Consider the following 14,416-nt stretch of genomic DNA (forward strand, 5'->3'; position numbering starts at 1 on the left):
GGTTTAATCATAGCTAATAATAATAGTAACAACAACAACAACAACAATCATGCTGCTGATGGGCACCTGGAGCTGTGCTGCTGGGAGGTTGACATCGGCCACCATCTCAGTGCAGGGGTGCTCCACCTGGAGGCGGGGGTTCAGCTCCAGGAAGTAAGGAGCCCCTCCTTCTGCGTAGAGGTATTCCACCGTCCCGGCCCCCACAAAGCCCCCACTCTTAGCCAGGCGCACTGCCCACTGCGGAAGAGAGGGGGGAAGAGTTGTGGGTCGCTCCCTGACATTTGGGAGTTATAGTTGCTGGGTTTTATAGTTCACCTACAATCACAGAGCATTCTGAACCCCACCAACGATAGAATTGGGCCAAACCTCCCACAGAGAACTCCCATGTAGGCCACAGCAATGCATGGCAGGGGACGGCTAGTCTCAAATAACTGGCCAGAGAGAAGGAAATTTGTTTAATGCTGCTTCTGTTGATTCCTTCCCTTCTTTCTTTCTTTTTCTTCCATCTGTTCCTTTCTTTCCTTTCCTCTTCCTTTCTCCCTTCCCTTTTTTCTTCTTTCCTTCTCCATTACCTCCTTTCCATTTTTCTCTTTCCTAACTCTTCCTTTCCTTCTTTCTCTTCCTAACTGCTCCTTCCTTTTCTCTCTGCTTCCTTCCCTTCTTATTCTTCCTTCCTTTTCCATTACTTCCTTTCCCTTCCTTCTCTACTTTTCTTCCTCCTTGCTCCTTCCTTCCCTCTCCTTCTTTCCTTCCTTCCCTTTGGAAGCAAAGCCGAGAGGGTAAGGCTGTGGCACTGAAGGCCAAAGCGATGGCTCCCTACCTGCTCCATGCAGCGGAAGGCAGAGGGCGGGGCCACCGAGGCGGGGGCCTCCTCAATGATCTTCTGGTGCCGCCGTTGGAGGGAGCCGTCTCGGGTGAATAAGGAGAGGGCATTGCCGTACTGGTCAGCCAGGACCTGGACCTCCACGTGCCGGGAATGAGGCAGGAAGCACATCACAAACATGGGGGATCCCGGAGCCTCGCTTTGGACCTGTTTGGGGGGGGGGGATTCACACCCAGAACCAGGGAGAAAGGGAACGTGATGTCCAATCAATAGTTACATCAAAAGTGAGAAAGCAGATCTCCTTCTCAGACCCATAGAAGGAGGAATGCCTTTGGTAATTCCTGTCTTACCTGCCGGAATCGAGCAGGGAAACCTTCAGCCGTTTCTGCCACCCGGATCCCTTTCCCGCCTCCTCCTTCCGAGGCCTTGATCACAACTGGGAAGCCAATCCTCTTGGCAGCCTTGAAAGGGGAAGAAAAAGGACATCAGGGACCCCATCCAATCCCTCCTGATAGAGGGCCATCCCAAAGGAGGCCCCGTCAGACTCACCTCCAGGCCTTCCTCGACATCCTTCACACAGGCCTTTCTGTATATGTCTGGTGGGACTAAGAGGGTCTTTGTCGGACCCTCTTCTTCTTCTTCCGAAGGAGTCCATTCAGCCACCAAACCTAAGAAGAGGAAGCACAGGCACCCGATGGCCATCTGTTGGGAGGGATCAGATTGTGCCTTCCTCCATGGCAGAAGTTTCACAGCCCTGTGTATCACAACTCTGTGTATATTTATGAGCTCCATGCAAATAACTTGCAAATAATCTTTAGTTTCACAACCCTGTGTATCTTTATGAGCTCCCTGCAAATATGAGGGACATGTTTTAAGTAAGGTCTGTTTTGTTGTAGACACTAGTAGTTCGCGCGCATACCGCAACGAGCGCGTGCGTCGTGTACCGGCATGTCTCGGGAACAACTGTGCTCAGTTTCCGCTCTGTAGCTAACCTGTACGATTCTGTTCTGTGCTTTAAAAATGTTTAAGACTATCAACTCACCCTCCGCATGTGAGGTTTGCTCGCTTCAACTGAAGCCACCGAATTGTCTGTAATCAAAGAAGGGCGACCGGAGCGGTCCACATCATGGACGTTGTCACGGCCATCTTTGAATTGTCGTACCCACTTACGCACTTTGCTTTCACTCGTTAACAGTATCACTGTACACTTCACAAATCTGTCGATGAATTTCTGCAGCAGGCAGATTCCTTGCTGACAAAAACCATATCACTGAGCGAACCTCACAGTTGATAGTCTTAAACATTTTTAAAGCACAGAACAGAATCGTACAGGTTAGCTACAGAGCGAAAACTGAGCACAGTTGTTCCCGAGACATGCCGGCACATGACGCACGCGCTCGTTGCGGTATGCGTGCGAACTACTAGTGTCTACAACAAAACGGACCTTACTTAAAAATTACCCCTCGTAACTTGCTCCTATTTTTATCTCATTAGAGTTTTTAACATTTTATCCTATACATGTGGCCCGCCCACTGTTTACTGCGACTGTGCTTTTGTTTACTGTAATGTTTTTTTGTTATTGTATATATATATATATTTCTTTTTTCCCTATGTAATTTTGATGATGTTGCTTGTTGTTTATGTTTTGTTTTGATGTAATATGTTGTTCAGGCTTGGCCCCATGTAAGCCGCTCCAAGTCCCCATCGAGGAGATGGTAGCAGGGTAGAAATAAAGATTTATTATTATTATTATTATTATTATTATTATTATTATTAGATCCGACAGAAGGACCCTCTTTGCGGTCTCTTCCAACTCTTGGATTCTAATCTATTGTATTTTAATTATTGTTGTTATTATTTTTATTGTTGTTGTTATTAAGCAGGAATTGGATGGCCATCAGAAGATAATGGTATCTTCTTTTATGGCAGAATGGAGTTGGACTGGATGGCCGATGGCCTATCTCTTACAACTCTAGGATTCTACCATTCTAAACCCAAGAGAGAAATCCTATCCTTAGTTAGTTATTATATAAAGGGAAAGTTGGGAGAAAAATTAAAGTAAATAATGATGATGATGAAGTTAAAGTAGGTAATATTAATAATTGTACTGGATAAAAATAAAATATCAGCAATAGATAAAGATAATAATAATGGATAAAAATAAAATAAAGTAATGATAAGAATGATATTAATACCGGACAGAAATTAAAGAAAACAATAACAATGGAAAGATAATAATAATGATAATAATAATGGACAGAAATTAACATTAATAATAAAAATAACAATAACAATACCGCTTCCACTCCATGGCAAGGTGGGCACCTTGAGTGTCTGGGCCACGATGGTGGAGGCCACTTTGTCCCCTAAAGACCACATGGCTTCGCTGGACGGACCTGATTGATGGAAAAAGAAGTGGTCAAATAGCCAGGGAGGGCGGGACCACAAAAGACTGGTATAAGGACATCCCAAAGGCCTCCAATGGGATCCCATCCAAATCTCTCTTGTTTATGGGGTCAATATGAACTTACCTAGAAAGGCAACCCCATGCTTGTGCAGCAATTCAGGAAGTTTGGGGTTTTCAGAAGCATGGCCCCATCCGGCCCAAACGGCCTGCAATAAGGATGGAAAACAGTGGAATACAATCATTATCATTATTATTACTATTATTATTATTTAAAGATAATAATAATAATGGATAAAAATAATTTAATAATAATAATGTATAATAATAGATAATAAAATAATCATAATACAAATATAAAATAATAACAATAATAATATACAATAATAGTACAATACAGCTATTTCAAGTTGAATTGTCATTGTATATTATCATTGTTATTATATTATTATGTATTATAGAACCAACCCTAATGTTTATTGTCTATGTCTCAAAATGTATCCTGTATTGTTTTTAATCACAATTCATCACTTTTTGAGTATTTTTAGAAGAAAAATATACAAAAAATAAAAACAATAATTAAAATGCAAAATAAATATAACAAATAGGTATAATAAATATAATAAATTAAACAAAAATAATCACAATTCACAATTTTTGAGAAAAGTAGAATATATACAATAAAAACAATCATAATTAAAATGCAATAATGAATAAACATAAACAACAAAATAAATATAATGAAATAAATATAATAAACATACTACAATAAAAACAACAAATATAAATATAATAAATATAATACAATAAATATGATGAAATAAATATAGTAAGTATAACAATAAACATATGATACATAAGAGATAAATACAATATTAAAAGAATACATATAACAAATATAATGAAGTAAATATAATAAAATTATATATATAATGAAATAAATACAATAAATAATAATAATAATAATAATAATAACTTTATTTATATACCGCTCTATCTCTCCTAGGGGATTAAAGTGGTTTCCACATAGACAAAATAACACAAAAAAACATACAGAGTGAAACATAACCATAGGCATCAAATATTGTAATATAATATAAAGGAATAGATATAATAAACACAATGAAATATAATGAAATAAATACAATAATCTACGCAATACAATGCATATAAATAATAATAAATAAAATAAATAATAATATAATGGCATCCAAAGATGGCCCCTTACCTGGACCGGGATGCGCCTGGCAATGTCCACGATGAGCTCTACATTGGCGTAATTGTTATTGTTACTCCCTCCAGGGACTGGGACGTATTGATCGGCCATCTTTATGTACTCTGGAAAGTGTGGGAGGTATGGAAATGTATGCAAATACATTTAAATGTATGCAAATACATATAAAATTTTGCTACCCCTCCACCAACCTGCGTTGGCCTTAAGATCCTCAGGGGTCACCATGACCACAAAGCGGATGGCCCTCTCATTCCGGAACATTTCGTAGGACCAGCGTCGGATGGAGCGCATGCACTTCACGGCCGCAATGCCATTGTTGGCAATCAGCACCTGCCCAAACAGCTTATTTACATATATTTACATATGTTTGTGTGCTTGTTTCATCTATCTATCTATTGATATAGATCAAAGTTTTGGCTATCTGTTCATATCACAAAAGTAGGTGAAGACATATAATATTTATTATATATTTATTATTATTATTATTACACATCTATTGTTAGGCAAAGACTTAAATGTAGTATTTTCTCTCTATATAGAATATTGTTACATATTGATTGCTAGGTGAAGATATTATTATTATTACTCCAGTTTATCTTCTCAAAGGGGACTCAAAGCGACCTGGCATAAAAGCATTGGTATCCAATTTAAAATATACAAATATACAAACATTAAAACAGAATTAAACACAAACAGCATTAAAATTTTCAGTTAAAAACCATCAAAACATATTCAATGCTAAAAACCATGGCATCTTGACTAGATCTTAAACACCCTCATCTTTAAAACCCTGAATAAAAAGCCTGCCACGGGAAGGACATCAGGGAAGGGGCCATTCTGGCTTCCCTAGGAAGAAGGGAATTCCAGAGTGAGGGACAGCCACTGAGAAGGTGGAGGTGGGATCAAGAGAGGGGCTTCTCCTGAAGATCTCAGGGCCTGAACAGGTTTGTACAAGGGGATGCGGTCAGTCAAACAGCCTGGACCTGCATCGTCTTATATCTATATAAATAAAAATGTAACGTTGGCTTGTGGGATTGACATAACTCAAAAACCATTGGATGAATTGACACCAAATACAGACACAATACACCTCTCAGGCTAACAAGTGACCATCAATCATGAAAACACTAAAAAACACAGTGAAAGAGACTTAAAAAGCCATAATAATAATAAAAAATACATTAGAATGCATGCACAAAACCACAATTATACACGTATATACACACACAAAACACATATACACAGGCTGGGCCACAGCAATGCGTGGCAGGGGACGGCTAGTATCTATATAAATAAAAATGTAATGTCCGTTTGTGGGATTGACATAACTCAAAAACCACTGGATGAATTGACACCAAATACAGACACAATACACCTATCAGGCTAACGAGTGACCATCACTCATAAAACACTGAAAAACACAGCAAAAGAGACTTAAAAAGCCAAAAAATAAAAAAAATACATTACAACACATGCGCAAAATCGCATATATACACATATATATACACACACAAAACACATATACACAGGCTGGACCACAGCAACGCGTGGAAGGGGTAGGCTAGTATCGATATAAGTAAAAATGTAATATATCCATTTGTGGGATTAACATAACTCAAAAACCATTGGATGAATTGACACCAAATTTGGACACAATACACCTATCAGGCCAACAAGTGATCATCCCTCATAAAAACACTGAAAAACACAGCAGAAAAGACTTAAAAAGCCAAAAAAAAATTTACATCACAATGCATGCGCAAAACACACAAAACACACACACAAAACACATATACACAGGCTGGGCCACAGCAACATAACTCAAAAACCACTGGATGAATTGACATCAAATTTGGACACAATACACCTATCAGGCCAACAAGTGACCACCACTCATAAAAACACTAAAACCACAGCGAAAGAGACTTAAAAAGCCAAAGAAATAAAAAAAATACATCACAACGCATGCGCAAAATCACATATATACACACACAAAACACATATACACAGACTGGGCCACAGCAACGCGTGGCAGGGGATGGCTAGTATATATATATGTATGTGTATACATAATATTACATATCTGTTACTAGGTGAAGAGAGATATTAATATTTATATATAATATAATGAATATTGCATATACATATATATACAGTAGCCGTCTCCTGCCACACATTGCTGTGGCTCAGTCTGTGTATATGTGTGCCTATATATTTGTGTATATATGTAGTTATGCGCGAGCATTGTAATGTATTTTTTATTTTTTGGCTTTTTAAGTCTCGTCTTTTCTGTTTTTCAGTGTTTTATAAGTGAAGGGCACTCATTGGTTTGATAGGTGTAATGTGTCCAAATTTGGTGTCAATTTGTCCAGTGGTTTCTGATTTCTGTTAATCCCACAAACCAACATTACATTATATATATAGATATAGATAGATATATATTACAAACCTGTATCTAGGTGAAGGCATATAATATTATATAACAGACCTACTACTAGATGACGATGTATAATATAGATACATAGACAGACACATGTGTGTGTGTTGTCTGAAATTAAGCAGCTGTCTAACTGGTCCTGTATGATGTAACTAGGGAAGGACATATATGAGGAAAAAGGAGGAATCATAGAATCAAAGAGTTGGAAGAGACCTCATGGGCCATCCAGTCCAACCCCCTGCCAAGAAGCAGGAATATTGCATTCAAATCACCCCTGACAGATGGCCATCCAGCCTCTGTTTAAAAGCTTCCAAAGAAGGAGCCTCCACCACACTCCGGGGCAGAGAGTTCCACTGCTGAACGGCTCTCACAGTCAGGAAGTTCTTCCTCATGTTCAGATGGAATCTCCTCTCTTGTAGAGAAAGGAAAGGCGAAGGGAGGGAGGTTAGAAGGAAAGAAAGAAAGAGGGAACGTTATGAGGGAAAACGAAGGAAGAGAAAAGAGTCATTCCAAGAGAGGAGGCCTGGCCAAAACTGAAGAGTATGGGACTCCGGGCTTCCTTCGACCTGCACCCTTGGCTCCTCTGGATGTCCTCAACCTGTTCTACCGCAGCCTCACATTTTGGGATCCAGTACCTTTTGGAGGAGACGCTTCCCTCCGAAGCGGGTGAGGAACTCAGCTGGAGAGGCCACCGCCACCAAGTCCCTGGGAGGAAGGTCCCGGCCTCCCCTTCGCTCCATGCGCCGTCCCAAAGACATGCTGGGCCTGGAAAAGGGGGCAAGGGAAGAACTATTATTATTGATTATCTGCTATGATTAAACCATTATATTTGTTATTCCTACTATTATCGCTTCCGATTATTATTTTGAATCCTACCCAAAACCCTTCCCTCTGAAACCAACCCCAACTTCCAATAACTGACCCTCCTATCAGATGCTGCAACCAGTTCAATCCAGCCCTTTTTTCTTCCAGCAGATGACTTGCAGACTGGTTTGTTTGTGTATTTGTTTACTGGTGACTTGCTTGTTTGCTCACTTGTTCTGTGGCTTCCTTGCTTGTTTTCTGGAAGCCTCACTGGCTTGCAGTCTTGCTTACTAGTTTGCTTTCCTACTAGTTTGATTGCTTACTGGTTTCTTCATTTACTGGTTTCCTTTCTTCCTCACTTGATTGTTTACTGGTGTGTTTGCCAGGTTGTTTGCTTTCTGGTTTACTTGCTTACTGACTTCTTCTTTTACAGGTTTCCTTTCTTCCTCGCATACTGGTTCCCTGTCTTGCTTGATGACTGGTGTGCTTGCCAGACTGTTTGCTTTCTGGATTGTTTGCTTTCTTTCCTTGATTACGTGGTTCCTTTATAGCTCGCTTGCTGGTTTCTTGGCTTGTTTACTTGCTCATCTCCTTGCTTTCTTACTGACTTTGCTCCTTTCTTGTTTGCATACTGCTTTGGATTGCTTGCTCACTGGTTTCCTTCCTTGCTTGTTTGCTGGCTTGCTTTCTTGCTGGTTTCCCTTCTTGATTGCTAACCGGTTAGCTTCCTTGCTTTACTACTGGTTTGCTCAGCCTTCTCCTTTCTTCCTCCCTTCCTCCTTTCCTTCCCCTTTTCTTTCTCTTTCCCTTCTGCTGGCCCCTCCTTGGGCTCCCACCAGCGACCCCTGGTGGCCACATCTAGATTATTATTCGGTTTGAATGCCTGGAAAGGAGATTCTTTCCAAGGAAGCCCATAATGCAATAGAATTGGAAGGATACCCCAAAGGTCATCTAGACCAGGGGTCCTCAAACTTTTTAAACAGAGGGCCAGGTCACTGTCCCTCAAACTGTTGGAGGGCCGGATTGTAATTTGAAAAAAAATAAACACGAATGAGTTCCTATGCACACTGCACATTTATTTATTATTTATTTATTTACCTTACTTATATACCGCTGTTCTCAGCCTGAAGGCGACTCACATCGGTTCACAACAAATACGAACGGCAAAAATTCAGTGCTACAGTATAGAAACAGTTAACAACCTAACACATTGCACAATTAATAAACAGTTAATACAATACCCATTCAATGTCGTCTCGTCATCAAAAACATGTTCCAGATTCGTCATCCATTGTTCCATTCCAGTGTTCATTAACCAATCATTGCACTAATTATTCGAACGCCTGCTCAAACAGCCAGGTCTTCACCTTTTTGCGGAATACCATTAGAGATGGTGCTAGTCTAATGTCTGTAGGAAGGGCGTTCCACAGCCGAGGAGCCACCACCGAGAAGGCCCTATCTCTCGTCCCCGCCAGCCGAGCTTGAGAAGCAGGCGGGATCGAGAGCAGGGTCTCCCCGGAAGATCTCAAAGTCCTGGTGGGTTCATAGGCAGAGATGCGGTCGGATAGGTAGCTTGGGCCGGAACCGTTTAGGGCTTTAAAGGCCAACACCAGCACTTTGAATTCAGCCCAGGAGCAGATCGGTAGCCAGTGGAGTTGGCGCAACAGGGGGGTTGTATGCTCCCTGCGCTCCGCTCCTGTTAAAATCATGGCTGACGAGCGTTGGACTAGTTGGAGCTTCCGAGCTGTCTTCAAAGGCAACCCCATGTAGAGAGCGTTGCAGTAGTCTAAACGGGATGTAACCAGAGCATGGACTACCGTGGCCACATACTTTATTTGTAGTGCAAAACCCACTTTAAAACAATGCAATAATAAAAATGAAGAATAATTTTAACAAATATAAATTTATTAGTATTTCAATGGAAAGTGTGGACTGCTTTTGGCGGATGAGATAGGATTGTTGCTGTTGTGTGCTTTCAAGTCATTACAGACTTAGGTTGACCCTAAGCGAGGGCCGGGTAAATGACCTTGGAGGGCCGCATTCGGCCCCCGGGCCGTAGTTTGAGGACCCCTGATGTAGACTAACCCCATTCTCCTATAAAGAAATAGAAAATGATGACCATAGAATCATAGAATCAAAGAGTTGGAAGCCATCTAGTCCAACCCCCTGCCAAGAAGCAGGAATATTGCATTCAAATCACCCCTGACAGATGGCCATCTAGCCTCTGTTTCAAAGTTTCCAAAGAAGGAGCCTCCACCACACTCCGGGGCAGAGAGTTCCACTGCTGAACGGCTCTCACAGTCAGGAAGTTCTTCCTAATGTTCACATGGAATCTCCTTTTTTGTAGTTTGAAGCCATTATTTCGAGTCCTAGTCTCCAGGGAAGCAGAAAACAAGCTTGCTCCCTCCTCCCTGTGGCTTCCTCTCACATATTTATACATGGCTATTATATCTCTTCTCAGCCTTCTCTTCTTCAGGCTAAACATGCCCAGCTCCTTAAGCCGCTCCTCATAGGGCTTGTTCTCCAGACCCTTGATCATTTTAATTGCTCTCCTCTGGATACATTCCAGCTTGTCAATATCTCTCTTGAATACTGGATGAAAGGCTAAGAAGTCACAGTCTCCTCTCAGCCTTCTTTTCTTCAGGCTAAACATGTCCAGCTCCCAGTCCAAGGCAAGAGAAAAAAGGTCAGGAAGTGAGTCAACAACTGAAATACAAGTTGGAAGCCCAGCTAATATTGAAGTTCAAGCTCTGGGGTGGAGGAGGAAAACCGGGAACAACCCCTTAGAAGCCCTTATGGCCTGGTGCAGCAAAATACGTCCGGACATCTCAATATCACAGGACAACATTGGGAGAAATGGAAAGATTGGAAAGCCGTTTACCTCTTCATTTCCCAAGAACTCTGTAAAAGATTGAACTGTAAGATTTGCAAGATTGTCAAAGAAAATGTAATTCTACTCAACTCTGGCTAAAAATCAAAACCTGACTAACAGGAGAAGAAGAGCTTGAGATTGAACAGGATTTGGTGCCTGACCTGCTGAAGAAGCAAATGGAGTGAAAGCCAATGACAAGAAAAATGAAAGCACAGAAGGCTGCTGCTGTTCCTGCAAGTTGGAGAAGGAATTGCTAATAGGCAAGGCCACAGAAAAAAAGCGAATGCGCAATCTTGAAGAAAAGCATCGCCACTGCTATGTCTAGAAAGCCCTAAACGGTTCTGGCCCGACTTACCTGTCCGAACGCATCTCCCCTTATGAACCATCTAGGACGTTAAGATCGTCTGGGGAGGCCCTGCTCTCATAGAATCATAGAATCAAAGAGTTGGAAGAGACCTCATGGGCCATCCAGTCCAACCCCATTTGGCCAAGAAGCAGGAAAATCGCCTTCAAAACACCCCCAACAGATCATAGAATCATAGAATCAAAGAATTGGAAGAGACCTCATGGGCCATCCAGTCCAACCCCCTGCCAAGAAGCAGGAATATTGCATTCAAATCACCCCTGACAGATGGCCATCCAGCCTCTGTTTAAAAGCTTCCAAAGAAGGAGCCTCCACCACACTCTGGGGCAGAGAGTTCCACTGCTGAACGGCTCTCACAGTCAGGAAGTTCTTCCTCATGTTCAGATGGACTCTCCTCTCTTGTAGTTTGAAGCCATTCTTCCGCATCCTAATCTCCAAGGAAGCAGAAAACAAGCTTGCTCCCTCCTCCCTGTGGCTTCCTCTCACATATTTATACATGGCTATTGGTTCCTAAAGATTATTTAGGCCAACCCCATTCTTACAAGGATACATAATACAATAGAAATGGAAGGGGACACCCAAAAGTCATCTACTCTGTCCCATTCTCCTATAAAGAAATGTAATATAATATAATGACAATACAATTTGAAGGCTGCCTAAGAAGGAAAGTCTATCACTTTCAATGGAAGTCTATATTCCCATTAGAAATGGAAAGTGACCCTAAAGGTCATCTAGTCTGACCCCATTCTCCTATAAAGAGATAGACACCTAGAGATGACTATCCAAACGCTGACTGAAGGCCTCCAAAGAAGGATGAGCCAGCATCTTTCCAAGAAAGTGTCTAATGCAATAGAGTTGGAAGGGTACCCCAAAAGGTCACCTGGGCCCCTTCCACACAACTGAATGAAATCCCAGATTATCTGCTTTGAACTGGTTTATTACTGCCAGAAGGGACAGAGTTTCATCTATGCTGATGACTGTGCCATTACCGCTCAAGCAGGGAGCTTTGAGATGGTTGAACAGAAGCTCTCCAAAGCTCTAGGTGCTCTTACTGCCTATTACAGGGAAAACCAACTGATCCCTAATCCATCTAAAACACAGACATGTGCCTTTCACCTTAAGAACAGACAAGCATCCTGAGCTCTGAGGATTACCTAGGAAGGGATCCCACTGGAGCATTGCAGCACACCCAAATACCTGGGAGTCACTCTGGACCATGCTCTTACCTACAAGAAGCACTGCCTGAACATCAAGCAAAAAGTGAGTGCTAGAAACAATATCAAACGAAAGCTGACTGGCACAACCTGGGGATCACAACCAGACACAGTGAAGACATCTGCCTTTGCGCTATGCTACTCTGCTGCTGAGTACGCATGCCCAATGTGGAACACATCTCACCATGCTAAAACAGTGGATGTGGCTCTTAATGAGACATGCCGCATTATCACAGGGTGTCTGCGCCCTACACCACTGGAGAAATTACACTGTTTAGCCGGTATTGGACCACCTGACATCTGCTGGGAAGTAGCAGCCAATAGTGAAAGGACCAAGGCAGAGACATCTCCAGCTCATCCCTTGTTTGGGTATCAGCCAGCAAGTCAACAACTTAAATCAAGAAATAGTTTTCTTAGATCTACAGAGACACACGCTGCAACACCTCAGCAAGCAAGAGTCCAAAAGTGGCAGGCCCAAACCCAGCACCTTAATCCGTGGGTGATACCAGATGAGACTCCCTCCTGGGCACACAGAAGACTGGGCGACTTGGAAGGCGCTGAACAGACTGCACTCTGGCACCACGAGATGCAGAGCCAATCTTAAGAAATGGGGCTACAAAGTGGAATCCACAACATGCGAGTGCGGAAAAGAGCAAACCACTGACCTCCTGTTGCAATGCAACCTGAGCCCTGCCACATGCACAATGGAGGACCTTCTTGCAGCAACACCAGAGGCACTCCAAGTGGCCAGATACTGGTCAAAGGACATTTAATCAACTACCATGTTTGCAAAAATTGTGTTTTTTAATCTGTTTGTTTATTTTGTTCTGTTAGAAATGTAATACAATGGTATGGTTGCTGATGACACGATAAATAAATAAATAAATAACCTGTTTATTTGCCTGTGTGGTTTCTGCCTTGATATTCTGGCTTATATGGCTGTGTGAAAGGGCCCCTAGACTGACCCCCATTCCCTATAGGAAAAAATAGAGATAGAGATGGACATCTAACTTCTGTTGGAAGGCCTCCAAAGAAGAAGAGCCTTTCCAAAGAAGTCCATATTGCAATTGATATGGCAGGGACTCCCAAAGGTCATGTATTCTGACCCCATCCTGAAATGCAAACTCAAACCCTCTTGTCACTGACCTCATGGGGAGGCCGACCTCCGAAGCCAAATTCATGGAGGAAGAGGAGGTCCTATTGCTGGCCAAGCTGCCTCTCCGCTTTTGGGCTGCCATTTCTTCTTCATCCGAGGAGTTGTCCTCAAAGGAGCCCAGTACGAACTTGGCCAGGGCCCCTTTCCGACCCTGAGGGTCTGCATCAGGATGCAGGGACTTGCCTTGGCAATCAGGGGGCTCCGTGGGCTCAGAGGGGGCTTCCTTGGGATCGGCCCTTGTCTGTGCCAATGGGGTTTCCGGCAGCGGCGACGAGGGAGGAATCTCTGCCATCTTGGGCCAAGCCCAGCAAAGCAGGAGGATGGCCAAAGACACTAGGAGAAGCAGCATTCAGGACAACTGGAAGAGGCCCAAAAGGAGAATGATTATTATTAATATTATATGACATTATATTATTGTTTTTATTATGTAGCATTATATTGCTATTACGATTACCATATGGCATTGTATTATTGTTATGTGAAGTACTATTATGTGGCTGTCATTCTCACCAGTATTATATTTGTATTTTTTTATTCTGTGACATATTATTGTTAACATCATCATCATCATCATCATCATGTGGCTGTCATCATATATATATATATATATATATATATATATATATATATATGATGTATTATTATTATAATTATTATTATGTAGCATTATTTATTTGGGTTGTTGCAGGTTTTTTCGGGCTATATGGCCATGTTCTTGAGGCATTTTCTCCTGACGTTTCACCTCCATCTATGGCAAGCATCCTCAGAGGTAGTGAGGTCTGTTGGAACTAAGAGAAAGGGTTTATATATCTGTGGAATGACCAGGGTGAGACAAAGGACTCTTGTCTGCTGGAACTAGGTGTGTGTGTATATATATATATGCTAGGTATATATAAACACAGATATATAAACCCACTTTCCTAGTTCCAACAGACCTCACTACCTCTGAGAATGCTCGCCATAGATGCAGGCGAAACGTCAGGAGAGAATGGCCATACAGCCCGAAAAAAACTTGCAACAACCCAGTGATTCCGGCCATGAAAGCCTTCGACAATACATTATTTATTTATTATTTACTGTATTTGTATACCGCCTTTCTCAGCCAATC

The 14,416-nt window shown here is 41.9% G+C and overlaps 1 protein-coding gene across 1 annotated transcript in view; it reads right to left on the reverse strand.

The window, feature by feature from the left end:
- LOC132780396 (acetyl-CoA carboxylase 2-like) overlaps positions 1-14,416 on the reverse strand; it is a 55,372-nt gene that overhangs the window by 36,999 nt on the left and 3,957 nt on the right. Inside the window, exons 2-11 of the mRNA XM_067469759.1 lie at positions 13,299-13,666; positions 7,534-7,663; positions 4,653-4,791; positions 4,456-4,565; positions 3,355-3,436; positions 3,121-3,219; positions 1,373-1,491; positions 1,174-1,284; positions 821-1,030; positions 67-237 (exon numbers count right to left, since the gene is read on the reverse strand). Of these exons, the coding sequence (XP_067325860.1) occupies positions 67-237; positions 821-1,030; positions 1,174-1,284; positions 1,373-1,491; positions 3,121-3,219; positions 3,355-3,436; positions 4,456-4,565; positions 4,653-4,791; positions 7,534-7,663; positions 13,299-13,657 (1,530 nt within the window). The 5' untranslated portion in view covers positions 13,658-13,666. The remainder of the gene's footprint in view (positions 1-66; positions 238-820; positions 1,031-1,173; positions 1,285-1,372; positions 1,492-3,120; positions 3,220-3,354; positions 3,437-4,455; positions 4,566-4,652; positions 4,792-7,533; positions 7,664-13,298; positions 13,667-14,416) is intronic.

Source organism: Anolis sagrei, chromosome 1 (assembly GCF_037176765.1).
Source record: "Anolis sagrei isolate rAnoSag1 chromosome 1, rAnoSag1.mat, whole genome shotgun sequence".
NCBI classification, from domain to species: domain Eukaryota; kingdom Metazoa; phylum Chordata; class Lepidosauria; order Squamata; family Dactyloidae; genus Anolis; species Anolis sagrei.